Raw genomic sequence first — 24,637 nt, 5'->3', positions numbered from 1 at the left:
TTGGATCGTGTTTTAAAGTATAAAACGGCCCCTAAGTTCTTATTACTTGTGAGCTCCTTGGTCTCAAAATATAACAAAATAATTTACCATAACAGGTGTATGTATAGTCAGTGTTTAAAGAATAAATATAATTGTATGCCTATTGTTTGTGGGCATATATGAATGCTACAATGTATATTAAAAACCTGATGAAGTAAAACTAAAATTGTAACATCACAATATTACTTAGATAAGCATTAAAGACTTTCATATTATGGATATTGCAATTTTGCCATTGTAGCTTCTAGAAAGTTGTATTTTTGTCTAAACCTTGGAAAACTAGATGAGCAATATAATGGAACATTTTCCTCTCTTTTTTCAGGCAAGAACAATAAAAATAATTAAATTTATTCACATATGCTGTTCCACATAGTTTCTGCTACTGTTGTGTTTACTGCCATTAATGTTTAATATAAATATCTTCAATTGTAAAGTAATTTTCAGGCCGGGCGTGGTGGCGCACGCTTCCCTGCGCTTGGGAGGCAGAGACAGGAGGATCACACAGTTTTGAAGCCAGCCTTGCTGGCTTAAGAGACCCTGTTTCCAAATAAAGAAAATATAAAAATAGGTCTGGGAGTGTAGCCCGGAGGTAGAAGGGTTTCCAGGAACCCTAGTACCACCAAAATAATAATAATAATAGTAATAATAATAATAATAATAATAATAATAATTTTCATGTATAGAATAGAAAATTTGCTGCTATTTTAAAAATATGCAAGTTGTATATGATAAAAAGGAGCCAAAAGAAAATTAAGTATCTTGTCCTTTTATAAACTGGGTAATAGTTAATTGTACAAAAGATTTGAGGTACATTATTGCTAAAAAAAAATCTAAAATATATGTTTTTTCCCTTTGTCTTCTGCTGGGTAATTACTTTCCAGTGATCAGTAGAAACAACTGCTTTCATAAATTAACAAAACCGCACCCCTTTTGTCTTAAACGTATTTATGGAGGCCTTATTTTTTTCAGAAACCTAGAGTGTTGTGAGTCACAGCCCTATCCTTGTGCGTTATTTCAGAAGATGCTGCAACTCCTCAGGGGTTTATTTGCGACAAGTCCCACTTGAGTGCAGCATCTCGAAATAGCTTTTTGTTTTCAAATAGAATATATTACATATTTCAAACTGTACATGTTTCTCACACATTCCTTGGGCTGGCCTTATTTACAGATGGTTTGAATACATTTCTCTGTCTTCCTCAGCATTTGCATGGGTTGTTAGTAGTTAAAAGCCAGCCCTTACTTAACATGAAGATATTTTTTGCTTTACAGAATGTGAATTATCCAAACCCAACAATGCTGGCATCCTTTCATAGCAAAGCTGGCCACTTTACATCCCTTTCTTGGTCAAAATAGTCCCTCTTTGTGCTAAAAAGTCTTACATGTCTTTTAAAAAAGAAGTTTCTTGTGGTATTTTGGATGTGCATGTTGACAAAGGCTGTAAATTAACTTTTAAGTATGATGTTCTATTGCATTCCAAATTAAACAATGGTTTTCCTCCTATGTGTGTAACACAACCCACATTGAAACAATTATCCATTTTAATCTTTTAAATAATTTCAGCTTTGGCACATTTTTCATGTTTCTTCTAGTACCACACACAGACACATAAAAAACCACCCAGAAATAGAAAAAAATTATGCATTATATTAAAGAAATCTGTGTATGTTTGTGCCTATAATAATATATACTTACTTATATAGGCATGGTCCTTCGTTATAACATGTTATTTTTTATTTTGGGGGGATTTTGATCAGTCTATAGATATATTTCCTGTCAATACACATATTTATACATATATGTATATATAATGATACCACTTTTAGATAGAAGGTCATGACCTTGAAAATAAAATCTGAGTTTAAATTCTGCATTTGAGACATTGGGTTGTAAGACATTTGGCAAAATTCTTAATTCCTGTGAATTTCAATATCCTCATGTGAAAAACGATAGTCTCCAGAGTGATTTAGAAATTTGTTGTGAGAGTTAACATTGTACAATATGCTCAGCTACACAATAAGTGTTCAATGAGCTGATCATAGTATTTTAACAGTAATTTGTTTTAAAGTTTTTCATTTGTATTAATAAAGCGGACTTAATTGAAGTCTCAGTTCATTGAGATAAAGAACCGCCATACTCGCCAGAAAACTGTGATGTTAAACCTACCTTTCCCTCTCTAGAGAATATAGCTGTACCAGCCCCTGTATCATTTTGACCTTGCTAGATATTTGACCAGATACTATATTATTTTACTTGCCTCTAATTTCTGAACCAGTCTTTTTAAAAGTTAAAACCTTAATCATGCATTCTCAGACATCTTTTTTTTTTTTTTTTTTTTTTTTTTTGCGGGTCTGGGGATGGAACCCAGAGGCATTTGACCCCCGAGCTACATTCCCTGCCCTATTTTTTATTCTTTATTTTGAAACCGGGTCTCACTGAGTTGCAGAGGGCCTCACTAAAGTAGCTGAGGCTGTCCGCAAACCACGATCCTCAGGTCTCAGCCTCCTGAATGCTGGGATTACAAGTGTGTGCCACCACGCCCGGCTTCCAGACATCTTTTATAGAGTGCCTCTCTCTGTGGAATGAAGAAAGGGATTATGTTGTTGTTTTAGCCTTTCTCCTCCCACCTCTACTACGTGCTAAGGGAGGGGGTACAGATAAAGAGGAGGGAAACTATATAACTAGATGGCTGATGGTAGGAGAAGTAATCTTCTCCTTGCTTAGCCCTGAGGACTATTCTACCTTGTTTTAACTTTCCTTGCAAATGAAGGCCTTCTTCCTGGACAGCAGCTCATATTTTTAGACCTTAGATGATTTAGCCATATCCTCAAGCATACTACTAGTCCTGCGTATTTCCCCTAACCCCTGAAGGTGTGGGTGATCACCAGAAGACAGTAGATCCTAATATCATCTATCACCTCCCACACAGCCCACAGCTCCAGCATTAGTTCTTAGGTTGGAAGGCTTGCATGGAATCTGTCTTCTACTTCTCAGGAGTGCATAGTTTGATGAGGTCATGAAACTCGTACCTGAGAGCCCCCCATTACATGAGGTCTTTGACCTTACTTAGAGAGCATTGAGGCAGATGCTCAAGTCGGTGACCAAGCAGTCTTCCACTGAGAATTCACTGTGTATCCATGTCCTCCCATTTTTGTAGGTATGCTCTATATTTAAGTGCTATTCCCTTGGCATTCTTCTTCCTTGGGAATAACTTCTTATCATGACTTTGCTGTCCACCTTAGTCCAAATGCTCCCAACCTGGTCACTTATATTTCTCTTGGTGAATATAAGATGATATTGGATGATGTTCCAGGAAAGACTGCTGTTAAATGATGTTCTCCAAGTCTGTGGTGAAAAATTAAGAGTAAAATATTAGTAAATCTGTAAACTTCAATCTTGGTCCTCCTCTTTAATCCTTAACTAATTCCAGGACATTAGAAGAAATGGTTTTAAATGTATTGTTAAACATATAGATTGAATAACAGAAAAAGCAATGGAGTTTTAAACAGCTACTAACCTTTTGTGAAACTCACAAATGAATAAATGAGAGAAAAAATTGCTCTTGGGTCCCATAGATTTTTAAAATATATATGTGGCATAAAATCTAAAGAAAATTGTGTCATATGCTAAATAGGTATTTTTAATCCTACAAAATTTTAGTATTTGGAGTCAAAACCAATGATTCCATTTGCTTGGAATAGTAGGAGTAGCAGCAATAAAGGAAAGGGAAAGAAATGAATGTTGATGGGGAGCAAACTGTTTCAGGATGGATGTCTATTGTCTTGGGTAATAAAATCCTATTAATAATTTGGAAAGTCTTAAGGACAAATGCATAGGCATATGTTTGTGTTACCTGTCCCCTTTCAGCTGAACATAACCCAAGTGATAGAACATAAGAAGACTTATAGCTGAATATATTTCTATTAAACTTGAATAAAATGTACTTCTGGAGAGCTCCTGGTTGTGAGGAACACATTAGCTCAACAGAAGCAAAAATCGAATCAGCGTACATGCGAATTACTTGGTTGATTCACTGTTTTTTGGCTTAAATCATGAGCTGAGTTGAACCTCTCTATCCATCTTCACACAGAAGGCAGCCTGTGAGTCCTCCACCACCACCTCGGCCGATTTCCCCACCACATACGTACGGCTACATTTCAGGACCCCTGGTCTCAGATATGGATACAGATGCACCGGAAGAGGAAGAAGATGAAGCTGACATGGAAGTTGCCAAAATGCAAACTAGAAGGCTTTTATTGCGTGGGCTTGAGCAGACCCCTGCCTCTAGTGTTGGGGACCTCGAGAGCTCTGTCACTGGCTCCATGATCAATGGCTGGGGCTCAGCCTCAGAGGAGGACAACATTTCCAGTGGGCGTTCCAGTGTTAGTTCTTCTGATGGCTCATTCTTCACTGATGCCGATTTTGCCCAGGCAGTGGCAGCAGCGGCAGAGTACGCTGGTCTCAAAGTGGCACGGCGTCAAATGCAGGATGGTGCTGGTAAGTGCTATGCTCTTCTCCACCCTGGAAAGCAGCTCAGTGTGTGTCACTGTTAATGCCGGCCATCTCCTATGATTTTTCTCTCTTATATGAAATGCAACACACTGCTTTGTTCTAGTTTTTTGTTGTACTATTTTTTTCCAGTACGAGGGTATTTTACCTTCGAGCTACACCCCAGCCCTATTTTTTTGTTCTTTTTTTTGAAACAGCAACTCACTGAGTTGCAAAGTGCCTCACTAGGTAGCTGAGGCTGTCCTTGCACCATGATCCTCCTGTCTCAGTCTCCCAAATGCTGGGATTACAAGCATGTGCCACCATGCCTGGTCTCTTGTTGTTGTTGCTGTTGTCGCTGTTGTTGCTGTTGTTGTTGTTGTTGTTTTTAATTGTCTAAGGAAGCCAAAGTCTAAAAATATAGAGCATCACCAAGATAAAATTTGTTGATATTATTCTTTTATTCCATTTAATCTGCAGTTCTGTAGGAGAAATAGGTAGTATCCAGGGATACTCACCCATTAGAACATAGGTTATTTTTTCTTAAGCCTCCTTTTCTTCATGTCCTCTCAAGCTTGAGTACTAATTTAGTTGAAAAGATAATAAAGATGTTTGTAACATGAATATATTTTCAAGCATAAATATTTCATCTTTTTAACTAATAATTGGGAAAACAAGTTAATCCAGATGCATTTTTTCAATTTATTTCCTTTACTCATTGCCAGCAGCCTAGTTTTAATGAACATATATCTGTTGTTATGTTTAACTTATTTTTATTTTTTATTGGTGCATTGTAGTCATACATATTAATGGGATAAAATGGTGGAGACATACATGCACACATCACCCAATTAGCCCTTACCCAATTCCCTCTCCATCCCTCCTTCCCATGCTTGGCTTAGTGATTGACTTTGATATGTTTGTTTAAGTACATTATGTGCTTTAGAGAGTTTCCCTCTATCTTTACATATTTCCTCCCCAGGTATGAGAAGGAAAATAAATTTCAAAGATTTATCATGGCTTTTAATTTGCATAAGAAGAATATATATCTATATACATACATGTTTATATCATCATGTGTGTGTGTGTGTGTATTTTTGTTAGCCAAGAAAAACACAACTAGTAGAGTACAAGAATATGGTCAGCAAGAAAGAAATATATTTCAAAAAAAGGAAAGGCCATCACAACAAATCAATATTGGTATTTTGTTGTTTTATATTTCATAGTTTCCTAACTATCATATTTGATAGTTTTTCATGTCCTCTTGAGATATTACATTGGTCATTTGTTCTCAGTATGTAACATATTCATAGAAAATTTAACTCACATCCTAAAGTCATCTTTGTAAATTATTTATCAAGTATATGTTGCAGGAAAAGATGTCTAATATTTCTCAACCTATAATTATAGAATATATATTTATTTTGTCCACATTTATATTTTATGAAACTCAACCAAATATCACTTTACCCAGTAGCTTCTGAATGCAATAAAATTGTAAATCTAATTATCTTTCCTAATAAATAACATTAAATTTTATATATAGATTTGATTTCTCCCTTCTTTTTTAATTTTGTATAAATAAGTGCACAAAAGTAAGCATCTTAAAGCACCGCTCTCAGATACATTAAGGGTATGTTTCAGCTCATTAAATCAAGGAAACATAGAAATAATGTTGAAAATTCATCTGTAAACGACCTTATGCCTGAGGGTCTATGAGCATTGGGTAGCCTTACACAATAGAATGAATAATGGGTTTCATCTCAGCCCTAATTCTCTCTTTTCATGGATATGTAACTTTAATTGTAATAGTCTCTATCACAGCTAAAGAGAGTTTGGTTTACTATTTTGTCATATTGTAATTTAGTAGCACTTCTGATTTTCATTTGGCTCATAATCATAATGAACTAAACATGCATTGGCCTCTGCCTATTATAATGTTCTTTTCAAGAAATGGTGGTGCTTACCATGTGACTTGAAGTTAATATGAATGAATAATCCAATCACATCACTTTTCACATGGCTGCATTAATGTCCATTATTTAATATATTCGGTTAGTATTTTTAAATGTGTTTGTTTTAGTATATATGGTTTCTCCTATTTATGGTCAAAGGATATGTTATCTAGGTCTATTTTACATTTCTTGTGGCACAATGGAAATTTCTGGATTCATGACTGGAATTTTTAGAAACCAAAACAGTGAAGGTCAACATAAGGTCAATCTCTCTCTAGCTGTTATGAATTAAATATGTTGTACCTGTTGCCACATCATCCCTATAGGAGAGCCAGAGAATTTCAGAACACTGAAATGCACCATGTTGGATTATTAACAGTTTCCAGTAGCACCTGGGAATTTTGTTTCTTTAAAGTAAACAATCAAAAACGACTTCAACCTCCATCAAAACACAAATCTCAGAAGGGTCGCTTTAAGTATTTTGATCAGCAAATATCTGGAGATGGAAAAAGGATATAGGTAATCTGGGCTTGCCTAAGAACATGAGCTAGATCAATTTCAGACTACCTATAAAGAAAATACTTGAGAATGTCAATAAGATATTAGAATCCTGATGTAAAAAATGCTGTAAATATGTTTACTTAAAATATGGATAAACTAAGCCAGGTGTGTTGGCACACACTTGTAATTCCCACATTTGGGAGGCTGAAACAGGAGAATTATGGTTCTCGGACAGCATCAGCTACTTGGTGAGGCCCTTTGCAACTCAGTGAGACCCTGTTTCAAAATATAGAATAAAATATAGGACTGAAGGTGTAGCTCAGAGGTAGAATGCCCCTGGGTTCCATCCCTAGTACTGCCAAAATTTTTTTAGAAAGGATAAACTAATCATTATGGTTCATTCTTAGATTATAAATTTCTTACAGACCCTGACTCTTTTCTCTTGAGAAAGCAACAAAAGTTGAATATATTATGCAAATAATTTAATATTTTCTTCAGGAACAGCATTTTAGGGATACTGGTTGGAAAAGTAGTGGAAATGTTTTTTTCTTCAATGAATAGGTATTGTTGACTTTAACAGAATTAGAAATATGATGGTTAGAAATATGATGGTTAAGAAAAGAATCAACATACTTTTAGTGTATTTTCTTCAGTAAATAGCACAAGTAGAGTGAAAAAGGGTCTCTCTGTCTTTGTTAGATTTTGTTTAAGGGTTTTTGTTTTTAATTAGAAATGTTTCTAGCTTTAATTTTTGCTGTTCTTTTTCTTATGATGATTAAAATTCATTGATGAGCCTGGCTTGATTGTTTTCCTCAGGCCGCCGGCATTTTCAGGCATCCCAGTGCCCCAGGCCCACGAGTCCTGTGTCTACAGACAGCAACATGAGCGCTGCTGTAATGCAGAAAGCCAGGCCCGCCAAGAAACACAAACACCAGCCAGGACATCTGCGCAGAGAAGCCTACACAGATGGTAGGTCCATTGAAACGGATGAAAACATCTATGAATCTTGTCTACTTACCCTGCCTCTCTAGAACTAGAAAATGCACTCACTGACATTAGAAATAACATTAAAAATTCATTAACAGTAAGCTTCAATATTACTTTATGAGAGTCATCTACTTCCATTTCTTGTCAGGTACCCTGAATCCCTGCAGTTTTCTAATAAGTTTGTTATTTAAGAAACTAAAACAACACATATCTTTGATATTCTTCAAAGTTTATAGTTTCAAATGGCATTGAACAACATAGGATTCACCTTGGTCAGATTCCTCTGAAGTATCTTTTTTTTTTTTCATTTTAATTTTTACATTACATTCAGACTAAAAACATTAAATGTATGTAAATGTTAACTCTACCCCTAATGGTGTCACACACAGTTATTTCATGCACCAAAAGGCAAATGGAATTGTCTTCATGCCTTCACATACAATATCGACTCTGAGGAGGGACGCGCGTATTCCCCGGGGAGCACAGGAGGCTGATGCAAACATTGTGATGTTGTCTAGAGAAAGCCTTTAATGAAAGTGCCTCAGGTGGCCCGGCATTTATTAAACCGCCACCTTCTCATTTTATAAAACAACCCCACGGGCTTTGTTGGAAATTCATGTAAGATAAATTCTCTCCGACTCACCCATCTTGTCAAGTTTTCTGAATTTGCTAACATGGCGGGAGGGGGGGGTGGGGAGAAGGGTGTCACTGGCCGAGTTTCTCCACCTCCTGGTCCTCTGCAACTGCAATCTGATTAGGACTTTCATTACCAGTCAGCAATTTTTCAAAAAGGGCATCATTTGCCATTATCATATGAAAGCCTAATATTATAGATCCTTATCCAAGGTTACAAGGAGGGTTTTCTGAGATACTTCTCCCTGTGATTCCTGCCACTTGACAGAAAAATTTAATACAAAGCTCACAGCAGATGAGCACAAGTAATTTTGCAATGAGTGGCTGTCCATGCTATTATCTGTACTCTATTCTGAGTACTTTCTCTCACTAGCATCTATCTGATATTAGACTACATTAAATACTGGCATGACACAGCGCACCTGGGCCTCCTGGCTTCTGCCCAGGACTCTTTAGTCAGTGAAACTGAGCTGTCAGAATATTATCTGATTTTGAAGGGTTATTACAGTTGCTTTGTGCATGTTTGCCTCCGTAAAGGGACAAACACTAGGTGTAAATCCCCTAACTCTACCAGCTGATTTTACATTTATGGGATCCCTGTAATGGCATTTTACAAGTTTTATAGCTATTTTATCAATTTTTATTATCTAGAAGAGAGTGCTCCTATCTGGAAAACTGGACAGACATGAAGCCTAGATGTAAACACATCTAAATTGAATACATAAGGGAAAGTCTGGCCGACAGCTATGTGTAGATCCTTCCCCCTTTTATTTATACATGTTTGTTAGGGAGTCTGACATTGAGTAATGCTTTCTGAAAATGTTTTAAATAATGTAAAACACCAAGGTAAGGAACATAGCATCACAGTTGAAAATTATGCTTTGCTGGAAAATTGTTACTTGTATTTATTGTCCTCATTCTGCACTACTTATTTCAGTGTGTTTAATAATTAAATCTAAATTCTAACTAATCCCTGAATAATAATTATTAAATTGAGTGATGAAGCACCAGGTTATTATTTTTTAATTTAATTTCAGGAATACTGAAGAACTATATTGAAACATGTGTAAAGCCAAAAAGTTAATCTAAAACATTACTTGGATTTCTAATTGCTCATTTCACAAAAGTGATTATGCAAAATTACCACAGTGCATACTGTAATATAGAAGCCGATCATAATTTTCTCGAAGTAACAAAAATAGATAACATGGATAAATAACTAAAGCTATTTTTTAATTATAGCTTTAACTTTTTCTCAATGTTTTGATAACCATCTATCTCTAACTTACATTTGTACAAATATTTCTTAAATTGAAAAGGCTGTTTGGTGGTAAAAAAATAACAAAAGTGTGTTATTTTAAACATATCACAGAATCCATATCTGTTAATTAAAATCACAAAAATACATATACTTCTTAAAGTACAAAAAAAAAGAAATGCACATATCCCTTTTTTCCTGTGATGCTGAGGATTGAAACCAAGGTCTGATGCAAGTACTCTACCACAAAGCTACACCCCGGCCCTGAATACAGATAATCGTGATGGCAATGGTTGTACCATAAATATAAAAGACATTCTCTCAGAAACTATTTTATCAAATTACTACATCATATTATTTTTAAAAATATATGTACTCACAGACCATTTTATTAAGAAGTTCAATGACAATCACAGTTTGTACGATATATTTAAAGAGTGGAGGGGAAGACAGTTTATTTGAAAAACACATGTTAAAAGTTGAATTAAAAATACAGCAAAGGCGTATGGAGAGTTTGGGGTTTTTTGTTGTTTTTTTTTTTTTGTGTGTGGTACTGGGGATGGAACACAGGGGCCTTCTACGTCCGGGCTATACTCCCAGACCTATTTTATATTTTATTTGGAAACAGGGTCTCTTAAGCCAGCTGAGGTTGGCTTCGAACCTGAGCTATCCTCCTGTTTCAGCCTCCCAAGCATGGGGATTATAAGCATGCGCCACTATGCCCGGCTGTTTTGGGTTTTTTTTTTTTAAATTTTTATGAATGCAGTGTATTGACTACAGTGGGTCGGTTTCATTGCTGTCTATAGACTTATGTGAACTCTATCCACAATATGGTATATCAGTTTTGAGTCTGTAGTATTTGTGCTTTGTAAATTTTATTCAAATTGTGAATTTTCTTTTTAAAACTTTGTAAACTATTTAAAGAAGAATACAGAATAGCTTTTTCTGAACTGATGAGTGATTTGTGATAATCCTTATCAATTAGCTCCTATTAATTAGTTGTCAAGGCTGCCATAACAAAGTACCACAGACTAAGTGACTTAATCAACATAGGTTTGTTTCCTCAGCTCTGAAAGGTAGAAGTTCAAGATCAAGGTCTCATCAGGGCTTGTTTCTTCTCAGGCTTCTCTCTTTGGTTTATAGATGGCTGTCTTCTCCCTGTGTCTCTACATGGCAGCCCCTTAGTGGATATGTGTTCTAATCTCTCCTTCTTAGAAGGTCACTAGTCTTATTGAATGAGAGCCCACCCTGTTGAGTTCATTTTAACCTGATGCCCTCTCTAAAGACTCCAAAAACATTCACATTCTGAGGTACTGGGGATTCGGACATCTGCCTGTGATTTTGGAGGGACATAATTTTCCCCATAATGACCTGCCAGCCCTTCCCTAATGGGTGGCATTGTGGCCATACCTTGCTCTGTAGGTAAACTCCAGGCCTCCCCAAAACCCAGGGAATACGTGATGTAAAGCAGCCTGCTGCGTGCACATTACCCTCAAACTGACAGGCAGCATCTAATTATTTATTTATTTCATGTTTGCCACTTTCAAGTTTAACCCAGATGGAGGATAGGATTAAAATATATGAATATTTATCAACCGACGTCTTACAGAGTTAAAGCCAAACACAAGTGCATTTCTAGGACTTTCTAATAGATTCTTCCCACCCCCTCTTTTCAACCTTTCCAATACATTTACATGCTTGATTTAAAAACCAAATCTATGTTATTTCTCCAGCCCTACTTTTCATAAATTTTAAATTCACTACCCTCTTTGGAATTATGTTATTTTTACTTGATTTATCATTAATTACAAGGTCTTGGGAAATTAAACAGTTAAGTAAGTAGAGTGCTAGGTCTCTAGTATGAGTGAATCTTGTGCAAGCAGAATTGTCTGCATACACTGTTCCTATGGATTACTGTACATAAATGCAGTGTAATTTGAATTTTTTTGTGTGTGGTACTGAAGATTGAACCCAGGGGCATATTACCTCTGAGCTACATACCTAGCCCGATTTTATTCTTTATTTTGAAACAGGTTCTCACTAAGCTGCGGAGGGTCTCACTAAGTAACTGAGGCTAGCTGCGAACCCAGATTCTCCTGTCTTATCCTCCCAAGTACTGGAATTACAAGCATGTGCAGTCAGGCCTGGCAAATGAAGTGTAATTCGATACTTGGAGAATCTTGTATGAGGAATGAGTATTGGTATCAATATATGAAGAATATGGGTATAATATATACACTTATATATACACATACATATATATATACACACGTGTGTTTGTGCATGTTTGTGTGTATGTGTGTGTAAAATCAGGTCTATAATCCTAGTTGATAAACCCAATTTGAACTAATGGAATTAATTGAATTAAAATACTATTTATCACTATATGAGTTAAAGTATTATTTATATGATGAATATAATGATGATCCCTGGTTTGACTTCATAATTTTTATAATACCTAAATGAACTTATTTGAAAGAATGTGTATATGAAAAACCAAACTTTCTAGCAATTCCCTCTAATTATCAATTAGACACAGATGACAATTATATGCAGGGAGATGGAATCCTAAAATTAGCAATGAATTCTCTTCACTGGTGTGGCTGACAACACTTATCTGGAATATCTGTTAATAGATTTTATCTCAAGAATCATAGTTGAGCATGGTGGCGCACGCTTGTAATCCCCACGCTTGGGAGGCGGAGACAGGAGGATCGCGCAGGTTCGAAGCCAGCCACGCACACTGGCTTAGGAGACCCTGTTTCCAAATAAAAATGTAAAAATAGGTCTGGGAGTGTAGCCTGGAGGTAGAAGGGCTTCCAGGAACCCCAGTACCACCAAAAAAAAAAAAAAAAGAATCATATATGCCTAAGATTTTGTATGATCTTATGTTAATATTAATCACCAGCTTTGATATCTGGTAAACCCAGATATCTTGTGATTTTATGATACTGGCTGTGTCAGTCAGCTTTTCATTGCTGGGCCCAAACTATCTTACATAAACAATTGATTTTGATCATGGTTTCAGTTCATGGTGAACTGGCTACATTGTTCTGGGCCTGATGTGAGGCAGAACATCATGGAAGAAGCATGTGTCAGAGGAAAATAACTCAGTTCCTGGCAGCATGAAGGGGGTTGAATAGGGTGGTAAGGGATGAGATATAGTTACAAAGAGCACATCCCCAGTGACATACTTCCACCAGCCATCTCCAGTGCCTACAGTTTCCACCACCTCCCAGTAGTCCAATAAATTATCAGTAAATTAATCCACTGATGAGGTTGAAGCCCTCATCATCCAATCACTTACCTCAAAGATTCACCTTTGAACATTGCTCCATTGGTAACCAAGCCTTCAACACTTGAGTATTCAGTAGACCTGTAATATCCAAACCATAGCAATAGCATTCATTGGCTTACTTAATAACTTGTGCTTACAATCTATAATAAACAGTACAGAAATCAGTCTACAGTCATCACTGCCTCTGCATTTGGTATGCCCTAAATAAGGCTTTTCTCCTCTATTTTCATTCCTGGACTCAATCAGAATTTAGGACCACTCTGCTTTTGGGTGTCATAGCTATAGGCCCCTCATTACTGTCCATTTTCTAACTTTCTGGTTAACTTCAGTCAACAAGTAACAGATGAGTAAGGATTTTCATCATAGTATTTAAATAGTGCTTTTAAGCACCCATTGAAGTGGACAAAGGAGGACAAAGGAGTGACAGTGGCAACCTGTTTTTCAAGACAGAACAAATCAGATTTTTTTCCATCTGATTTTAGAATCAGAGAGAAATTAGTACTGTTGGCTACACCTTGGCCATCATATTAGCTAATGTATGGAGGCACTATACATAATAGAACATTGTAAACTATGAAAATCTGTGACAAAAAAACTGCAAGCAAAACCTTCAGTCATTTCTTATAATGTGTTCCTAAGCAAAATGGCACTAATATGGCAACTCAAGCTTCTTCTTTTAAATTTTAACACAATTAATTCTAATAACTTTAGCATAAGATGCCAAATGAATTAGTTTAAAAAATACTGTTATTTGAGGGGGACAAAAACAGTTTATTTATTTTTATAACATATACTAAAGAAAAATCCTAGCTTAAAACTGATATTTTCTAGGACCTACAATTTGTTAGATAGTAAGAATCATCCAGACACAATAATTATATTCAAGAGTTTCTTGTGTTGGCATATGTGAAGGGTATTTGGTAGACCATTGTCAATAATAATCAAATATCTGAAACAGCTTACATATTTCTTTGAAAAGATTGACTAAATAAACAACAATATATTTATGGAACAAAACACAACTCAAACTTTCCCTCCAAAAAAAGATGTATGCAATTATATGTAAATGTATACAATTACATTAGTAGGTAAAAGAAAGTGTAATTTGATTCATGTTAATAAAAACAGAATTATTTATGTATGGCACTTTTTAATCAGACTACCAGGATGATCACACAGGCCCCATACATAATCCCAGGTGTGATTCTTTTACATAGTACTTGACTATAAATGCTGCCTTGAGTTATGTGACTTGGCAGCCCTGCTTGGGGTTCATAAATAATTTGGGGAATGCCTTATAGAGAACTACTCAAACTGATTAGTCTTCACAATCAATATACGGGATTTGAAATGAAAATAGGGAAGTACTAGATGTTGTACCTTCAAGTTTAAGTCATCATGTAATTTTAAAATTTGTAACCATATAAATGTATATATTTATTTAGAATATTAAAACTAATTTTGTAATACTAAGTATTTAATTGATGGTTTATAAATGCTTTTTAGTCTATTTATGGCAGACATTACTTTCCAAATATGAAAACATTGCTATTTCCAAAGACATGTCTAAAAACATAGCAATGTTGTTAAATTCCTTAGTCTTTATTTCTCGTGTTGACTTCTCTTAAAATTTGGATTTTATGAGTAACGGTGTGTTACATTTCTTTCTGGGTACTTCAGAATCTTTTCCCATTCACTTTTCTACAGCTGAACTCATACTGTTTCTTTACAAACATCTCTTACTTAATTCTGCTTTTTATTCCTTCTGGGATGTCTTTCTCATCTACCAGGTCAACTGTGACAGGGGTCCTAAAAGTCATATCGTATTCTTTCCTTTCCCCCTGCACTGTATTTCATTGATCGTTAAATAATATTGGGCTTCCTTCTTGAATCTTTAAAATCACTCTCTATTTGAACAGCCACTAGTACTGTTCCATCCCCTATCATTATTTATGCAAGCTATCATAATTACCTTGGGACCTCCTGGAGCGATGCCTTTTCTGTTCATTTATCCTTTATTTTATAATTGGAAGAGCAAAACCCTAGTAATCTATCCATATTTCTACTAACTCACCAGATATGATACCTCTGTCTTTCCTCCCCAGAGTATATATGAAAACATTTTAAAGGAGTATACTACTTAAAAAGAATAAAATTTTCAGATATCAAACTTTATGCCCCCTTTCATCCTTAAGTATGTCTACAATGTGAAAAATCAAATTGAGATATTATATCATTCATACTGTAGTACTTAAAATTTTTAATTATACAAATATGGTTATAGGCATATATATACATACATATATAATAAGTAATTATATTTATGCCAGTGATTATCTGTTTTAAAACCGCTGGGTGCATATACAGAATGGAGTGATCCCATCAACAAATGGCAGATTGTAAAATGAACAAAAAAGAAAACACTAAACCAGAAATCCAGAATCTAAAGAACATTAGTTCAAATCGTGTCCAACTTTGAGACTGGAAAATAGCTAAAAGGCTATATGGAACTTTTTTGCCTACAAAATAGGAAGGGATTGAGACTAGATTAGAGAAGCAAATTAAGTTTCAACTGGAATACCAACCTTGCTCAAACTGAAGTGGTGGCCTGAGGTGTAAAGGATCAGTACCATTATACTGAAATGGATTAGGAAGCTGTGCCAGTTTTAAAGTCACAGAAGTTACAGTACCTGTGCCCAGGAGTAGGTACTGCAGAAGTGGATAATCTCCAAATCCTAACTCTGTCATTTAGTAGCCCCATGATAGATGATGAGAATATGTTAAAATTGTCAGTTGTCTTATTCCTTGGTTGCCTTCAACTGTTCTCGTTAATTTGAGATACATTATCTCATAGTTGAATGTGATTCCAATGATAATCCTAATATTTCATGATTTGTGTAAGCGGCAGACTGTTGCAGTTCTTTTAATATTTCTTTTCAGATCTTCCACCTCCTCCAGTGCCACCACCTGCTATAAAATCACCCACTGTCCAATCTAAAGCACAGCTGGAAGTACGGCCGGTCATGGTGCCAAAACTCCCTTCTGTTGAAGCCAGAACAGACAGATCAGCAGATAGAAAAGGAGGCAGTTACAAGGGGAGAGAAGCATTGGATGGAAGACAAGTTCCTGACCCAAGACCAAATCCAGGTGATCCCAGAGAAGCACAGGAACAGCAGAATGATGGGAAAGGACGAGGAAACAAGGCCTCAAAACGAGACCTTCCACCCGCAAAGGCTCATCTTGTCCAAGGTACTGATTTATTCAAGCAGTAAATAAGTATATATGGATGAGCATATGTTTTCAAGTCACACAGGTTACATAGGGCTACATGAAAGGTGCTAAGATTAAGAAGTTTGCTATTAATGAAAACAGACATGTGTACCCAATTTTTTTTTTTTTTTTTTTTTTTTTTTTTTTTTTGGTGGTGGTACTGGGGGTGGAACCCAGAGGCTTTCTACCTCCGAACTATACTCCCAGACCTATTTTCTATTTTTATTTGGAAACAGGGTCTCACTAAGTAGCTGAGGCTGGCTTCGAACCTGTGTGATCCTCCTGTTTCAGCCTCCCAAGCACAGGGATTACAAGCGTGCGCCACCACGCCTGGCTTACCCAAATAATTTTAATACAGTTCTTTCCAATACATGATGTTTTACAAGTCTTCTCTGGAAAGGTACCAATTGAGTTTGGGATTTTAAAGGAAACCCTGATTTGAACAGGTTAATCATGTAGAGGGAGACATCATGTAAAGGGAATAGGTTCTGAAAAAGAACATGAAATTGTGAATATGAATGTTTGGTGGTGAATAATGATTTCCAGTTTGGCTAGAGTATAGTATGCTTATAGCCAGAGATAAATGGTAGAAAATAAAACTAGGAAGGCAATGAGATTCCTAAAGAATTTGGAATTTATTAAATAGTCAGTGGTGGCCAGGAAAGAATTTTGAATGCAAAATGACAATCAGATTTGTACTTTTGCAAAATACTTCCAGCACAGTACAGAAAGATTTGGGAATCTGTTGAAACATTGCAATAATAATCTGGATGTAAGATATAAAATATCTCTGAATTAAAATAAAGTAAATGAAAAAGAGAAAACAGCCTTGTAGGCATCTCAAAGATAAATCCAGTAGGGCTTGATGACTAATTAAATGTTAAGATATAAATTAAGCTAATAGAGTAAAAATATTATACGGGTGACAATTAGGTATGACTTACTGGAACACTGTTATGTTAACCAATGTAGGAAAAACAGAGAAAATAATAAACTTCATGAGGAATATAAATTTGGTTTTGAATTAAGATACTGACAAGAATGTAGATACAAAGAAAATCAGTAAGAAGGTAGAGAACTGATTTTCAAGATCAGGAGAAAAGTTGTGAGAGTGTATCTTAGAACCAGTTGCACAGGTGATAACTGTGTGAGTTCCAAGGCTAAATATCAGCAGGGATATGCTGGTAAATGTTTAAATATTAGTTCGCTGGGAGGAAAAACAAAACCCTAAAAGTAAAAGCCTTTACTTACTTTGTGTAAATATTCTCCAAAAAAGCCGGGCATGGTGGCGCACGTGTGTAATCCCAGCACTTGGGAGGCTGAGACAGGAGGTTTGCACAGGTTCAAAGCCAGCCTCAGCTACTTAGCAAGGCTCTCAGCAACTTAGTGAGACCCTGTTTCCAAATAAAGTATAAAATATATAATTTTTTTTTTCTCCAAAAAGCTACATTTAAGCTACTAAGTCAGTTAGTATGGTGTTATAAAGAAATGAGTTAAATAGGTTCTCCTGTTATGTTACAGGACATCATCCCTAGTCAGGGACAATTGTATTCGACAGCAGGCAGAGAATCCCTAAACTACAGAGGAAACTAAGATTGTCCAGATTAGAGTCATAATAATCTAGATATTCAAGTCTTTAAAAATAGCATGCTAAGGGCAGGAGTGTAGCTTTGTAGTAGAGCGCTTGCCTAGCATGCAGGAGAGACATTGGGTTCAATCCTCAGCACTGCCACAATTAAAAAATGAGGTGGATTCTAGAAAGAGGAGGAACTTTTATAATAAAGAGAAATATAAACAGCCACAGAGGAGAAATTTGAATGGAAACTCAGGAAGAAATCAAGGATTTTTTGGAATATATAGTCCACAAAAAGAATTTTTTAAAAACTCTTAGTCTAGTAATAGAATAGAAGCCAGACTGTGGAAGACTGAAAGATGAGTAGAAATTTAGAAAACGAGGTGAAGAGCAATGAATGAGGAGGAAAGGCTAGGACAGGATTTGGAAAGAAGGCCAAATTAGTTGAAATGTTTTAGCACTGGGGATTTGGACATTATTATAGACTAAGGAGGAGAAAACATTTAAGAGTAAGAGACACAAGAAAAAGAAGTTTACTGGTGGAGGAGTTAGGAAAGAGTGAGAGAGATGAATTTGTAATGATACAGGGAACTTCACTGTATTTTCATAGATTATATTTTGGATGGATTTGACATCAATCTGTTTTTCTGTTCATTGAGGGTCAGAGAAGCAAGGAGTATAGTTGTGCATTTCAGACAGAGGCTACCACTGTGTGACCACAAAGTCCTCAGTGATATAACCGAGATCCACCTGTCTCGGCCTCCCAAGTACTGTGATTACAAGTATGTGCCACCATGCCGAGCTGCACATGTTATTAAATGATTGTTTCTCTGCATTGGTATAGTTTTCATCTTCATAATTTCATTTATTTTGCTTATCATGAACAAGAAATCCTCATTTACAAGTACAATTAATGGTTGTTTTAAATTAAAGAGAATGGGGACTTGAACATCTCTACTTTTTGATGGCATTGAACTCAGTTCAATTTATTTCTACACTGAACAAATAAATACCCACTGTGTTAATAAGTATTATATTAAGTCATGAGATTCGTATATGCATGAAGCTTGACACTAAGAGTCAAACAGAGAGAGAAACATATTCATGTGTATATGTGAATACATATATGTGTGTATATATATATATATATATATATATATATATATATATATATATATATATTCATGGTTTCCCTAAGGCTACCATTGCTGACTCCGGATCCCTCCACATAGCTCAGCCTATTGTATATTCAGTAACTTCCATAGCACTCTGATACTTGAGATTTCAGAACAGGGAAAATTAGCCCAGTGTTATGAGAGATAGAGTGTTAAGAAAGCTCACTTGATTTTAACTGCTAGAAATAGCACACAAACTGAGTAACGATGGGTAGACTTTAGCTGGCACAAGAAAAGTGATTATTCAGGTGAAAAAGTGAGCATGAAAAACTTTATGGTCCAGTGAGGAGACTCTAAGAAATTTTGTACTACTAGGTGATAAGGTGCAAAAATGAAGCTCATGAGATAAAGAAGCCTTAAGTCATAAAAACCTGTAGGACATGATTAAAGAATAAAGGGAGGGGGAGAAATCTCAGGAAAATGGGCATGAAGGAAGTAATGTTCTACATGTTGAGTTTAAGGAGATACTTATTTAGACTACCTTCAGGAGCCAAAGATTCAGGACACAGTTTAGGAGTTGAAACTATAAATGAACATTTCATCATGATGAAAGCAGCTCATCTGTTCACTCAAAACTATGTCTTGATGAGCCATTACATGTCAATCTGGGAACAAAAACAATAGACAAAAATACTTGTCCTCATGACAATTATACCTAGTAACGTTTACAGTTTATGAGGGTGGATAAAATCACCTGGGATGAGTGGAGGGTAAAATAGATACACATGAATAAACAACACTGGGCTAAAAGGAGAAAACTATAGGGTACTGATATGCAAGAGGTATTTCATAAAGGTAAAACAAATTCACAGGACATTGGTCAGAAAGGAGGGAGCACTGGAAGCTGAGGGAGTAATGTTTAAGTTGATGGAGGGCAGTGAGAAGTCCAAAGATAAAGGTCTGAAACTTGGTCAGCCTTATCAGTTTATTTTATATTTCTTAGTTTTATAGTAATAATATGGAATAAATAGGCCTCATGGTGATGTGACCACCAATATTATGTCCAAATTACTTTTCAAGAAGGTTGCTGAGCAATGAGAAAAGAAAGAAGGTGCTGATTCCTACAGATAACAGGTTATTAATAACGTATTTATCAAGAAAAAGACTTTCAGTATTCCAAAGCTCAACAAAACTAAAGTCAATGGAAAGAAAAAGGTTATGAAACAGGGGCATAAGGTGACAGACACAGGAAACCAAGTACTGTGAAAAGAAGTTGCCCCAGCAGTCTGAAACTTCTTGACTCAGATTTGTGGACCAGGGCTGGAAGTTGTGATGAGTAGAATGACAAATGAAGGTGTCATCAGGGAAACCTTCAAGTGGCTTCATGAGGAGATAGCTCAGGCTCACCAGAGGAAGAGGAGAATGTTTCTTTGGAAGACACTAATTTATAACTGATGTTGGTAAGCTAGAAGCAAGCCTTCCTCTTTGCATTCCCCCTTTTCTGGAGATAATGTCACCAGACACCTCAGGGGAAATCATATTATATTCAGACCATGTGAATAAGTAGATGGAGCATATCATTGTGGGGGGAAAACATGTAGGAAAGTTTGTTTTCTTTGTTTATGTCCAAAAGGTAGAAGTGAACTATTGCATGATATAACACCAATGAAAGTGTTAAATTTACAATGGTATGGAGATGCTAATTTGGAAGTAGAAATTAATTAGAAGGCTTTGTTTTTGAAGTTGGCATCAATGGCAGGCTTCTGAGGTTAAGAGTTCCACTATGTAGACACACTGCTGAAGCAGAGGTTGGTATCCCAGTGGCTGGAAAATAAAAAAGGCCTGGTTCTAATTTAGTAGGTTATAATAATCTAGGTTTGATTTCTACTAATTCTTCATGATAATACTTTATAGTTTGCCTTGATATATCAGTGTCTCATCTGATTTCAAATTCATATAGAAGCATCTTGAAGTATGGATTCTGTTATCCTTTTTTATTTTGGAAAAGTAGATACTGAAGTCTCAAGTTACCTAAGATCACATGATTAATGATACATAATTAGAAACCAAGTCCAACTCTATGTTTGATTTACCTTCTTTAATGTTACTGATTCGAAACTAATTTTAAATGGACAGAAGTTTAAGAATGGAATCAATCTGAATCCCTAACTGCTACTAGGAAAACAAGACTTGCTATTTTCATTTTCAAAAGACAGTGTTAATTATTCATTATGCCTATACAGTGTCTTCATTTATTCCTCAAAATCATTGATGCTGCTGGGTGTGGTGGCACATGCTTATAATCCCAGTGCTTGAGAGGCGGAGACAGGAGGATCGCACAAGTTCAAATCCTGCCCCAGCTACTTAGTGAGGCTCTCAGCAACTTAGTGAGACACTGATTCCAAATAAAGTATAAAATAGGTCTGGGAGTATAGCCCGGAAGTAGAAAAGCCCCTGGGTTCCACCCCTAGTACCACCAAAAAAAAAAAAAATCATCGATGCTTCTCCATTCAGAATAACAAATAGGTATGAGTGAGTGATATTTTACACTGTGAAAGTATTCCATGATGTTCACATGCATTTACTGTATCTCATTACACAGAGGATATTCTACCTTACTGTAGACCTACTTTTCCAACGTCAAATAATCCCAGAGATCCTAGTTCCTCAAGCTCAATGTCATCGAGAGGATCAGGAAGCAGACAAAGAGAACAGGCAAATGTAGGTCGAAGAAATATTGCAGAAATGCAAGTACTTGGAGGATATGAAAGAGGAGAAGATAATAATGAAGAAATAGAGGTGTGTATTATTTTATTTCCAAGTTGACCTGTGTTAGACTATAGCAGTATATAAGCTTCAAAGTTAGGAAGATCAATCAGTGTACAGAAATATTACTATTTTATCACAAACCCTAATGTCTGATGTCAGAAACTGAAGTTCTGAAAACTTAAGAACTGCTGAAATATATTTTATAACTTATTTATTTAATTTAATTTTATTTTTATTGGTGTACTATAGTTTCACATTATAATGTGGATCATATTGACAATGACATACATTCACACAATACTTGGTGCACCCCCACTTCCCCTTCACCCATTCTTGACAGGGAGTGTCCAGTTTGACCATGCTATATTCACACTTATACACATATTTGAATATAGCTCCTCCATTAATCAACCTCAGACTCTTCCTCCCCTACCCTTCATTTCTAGCTTTACTGAGGTTTCCCCTCCATTATCTGGAGTCCCTCTGGTATCCCCAGTACTCTCTATTTGGCGCATATTAGACAAAACATATGTCCCTTCTCTTTCTGTGCTTGGCTGATCTCACTTAACATAATGTTCTCCAGGTCTTTCCATTGTCTTGTGAATGACCTGATTTTGTTCTTCTTTATTGCTGATAGCATTTTCTATGCAGAGCCAGGGTTTACATTTATTTGCATATATTCAGATAATAAAGATATGTATGGCAAATTCATTGCTAGAAAACAAGAACCGTTGAACAATACATGTGATATATATATATATGTTATATATATATATATATATATATATGTTATCATTCATAGTGTTATGTGAAAGTTCAGTGAGCTGATGGTTTTATAATGTAGATGAAGGTATCATCTGTCAGTCTAGTGAATGCCAGGGTTAACTTGACTTATTTGGCCAACCATCTTCTCTTTTCACCCGTGCAAAAACGTGAACCTGTTATATAGCACTGACCTTCTCCAGTGGGGAACATTTCTAGATTCATTTATTTCTTCCCTCATTGGAATCTATAGATAACAACACAAATATAGTTGGCAATCACGCAATATTATAAAGTCCCTTCCTTTTTAAATATTATGCTTCCTCCATTTAATGAAAAATTCAATTGAAGACATATTTCTCCTTTTACAAACATATTTAATCTCAATAGATGCTAAATGATTGTTAAACTATAATTTCATAATGGAAGATTAAAAATTATAATTAATTATGTCTAGTTGAATGTCATATAAAGCTAAATATATTTCAATTTTGAAGTTTAGGAAAAGAAAGACTTTCCTCTTATGAATACTGCTAAAGAGGTTGTTTTTTAAATTTACCTCTTTTTAAGTAGGCGAACTCTTCTGGGAATGAAAAGTGACTACAGTTAATTTCAATATTTAAAACCAATAAATGCAGAGTAATGTTGAGTTGGGGCTGAGGGTAATAGAGAACTCATAGAGTTCCTTTTCTTCATCTAAAGCCCTATGATCTACTCGAGAGCACCAAGGCACCATGCAGAACACCGTTTGCTCCTTGTTAGATAACTGTGAGTTTGCTATCAAGACCAATGGCAATTGGCAAATGAGTCAGTTGTCATTAGCACTACCCATCATACACTAGTGAAAGAGTGAAAAAACACATTGTAGTGTAATAATAAATGCACGTAAATCAATATGTGACACAATACTCTTGTGATTTGTTTTCAGTTTTAACAGTAATGCCTCTTTTACAGGAAACAGAAAGCTGAAGACAACCAGAGAGGCTCCTGAGATCTAATGTGAAAATTACCAATGAGGATGCCTCATGTCTAATGATACGTGTTGCCAGATAAAACGTTCAGTGCAATCAGAATGTACAATTGTCGTTTTTATTCTTCTTGGGGTACCGTTTTTAAAAATTTTATTGGGTTTTTATTATTGTTCTTTGATCTTTACCCCTAAGAAGAACCTCCCTCTTCTCCTGGCTGTTGCAACCATGTTGCTTGACTTCCATCAAGGGAAGTGTATTGACTTTTTGCTTCTCTCATCAGCCAGAAAGAAAGAACAGAGTAGTTCTTTCGCAGTTTGCCCCTGAGATATGGCATTGCGCTGCTTATATACCAAGCTAATTTACAGCAAAATATTGATCAAAGATACAAAGTTGATTAATCAACCTCATGCCAAGGGCTCTCAAAGTATAATCTTTCTATAACTGACTGCTAATGCAAATTAAATCATACTTCATTTTCACATCATTTTAAGATCAGTCTTTCATACCACCCATTGCTGGGAGAAACTAAAAATACAGCAAATGCAAAACTACAAACAATTTGAATGGGGTAGAAACATTGTAAATATATACTCTTTGCAATCCCTGGTGGTACTTTATTTTTTCTTCATTTCGATCATTGAAGTCTATTCTTTTGGAAATGTCCTTTTGGTTAAGTAGGGCTAATAAACCAGTTGGATCTCTGGTTGTCTAGTTATTGTCATAAGTAAGCCTAACAAAAAACCATGTTCTATTTTTCAATCAAGATGGAATTATAAATGCATATTACAAACAGATGGATGTTTTTAATGACCAATTGAGTAAGGACTTCCCTATCTTAACTGGCCTAAATTTCTTCTGGTAATGTCAGTTCAACTTTCAGAAGTGCCACTTAAGGAAGTTTGTTTGATTTTTGTTTTTGTAATGCACTGTTTTTAATCTTTTTTTTTTTTTTGGTTTTAAAAGCACAATCACTAAACTTTATTTGTAAACCATTGTAACTATTAACCTTTTTTGTCTTATT

At 35.6% G+C, this 24,637-nt stretch overlaps 1 protein-coding gene across 1 annotated transcript in view; it reads left to right on the top strand.

The window, feature by feature from the left end:
• The window catches only part of ROBO1 (roundabout guidance receptor 1), a gene marked incomplete at both ends in the record, with an annotated part of 827,137 nt that extends 805,197 nt beyond the window's left edge, over window positions 1-21,940 (top strand). The window contains 4 exons of the mRNA XM_080696486.1: window positions 4,127-4,533; window positions 7,797-7,949; window positions 16,097-16,405; window positions 21,717-21,940. Of these exons, the coding sequence (XP_080552612.1) occupies window positions 4,127-4,533; window positions 7,797-7,949; window positions 16,097-16,405; window positions 21,717-21,940 (1,093 nt within the window). The remainder of the gene's footprint in view (window positions 1-4,126; window positions 4,534-7,796; window positions 7,950-16,096; window positions 16,406-21,716) is intronic.
• Between the last annotated feature and the right edge of the window lie 2,697 nt (window positions 21,941-24,637).

Source organism: Muscardinus avellanarius, assembly GCF_963383645.1.
Source record: "Muscardinus avellanarius genome assembly, chromosome: 5".
Taxonomy (NCBI): domain Eukaryota; kingdom Metazoa; phylum Chordata; class Mammalia; order Rodentia; family Gliridae; genus Muscardinus; species Muscardinus avellanarius.
Note: the sequence above shows the minus strand (reverse complement) of the source record. Positions and strands in the feature narration are given on the sequence as shown.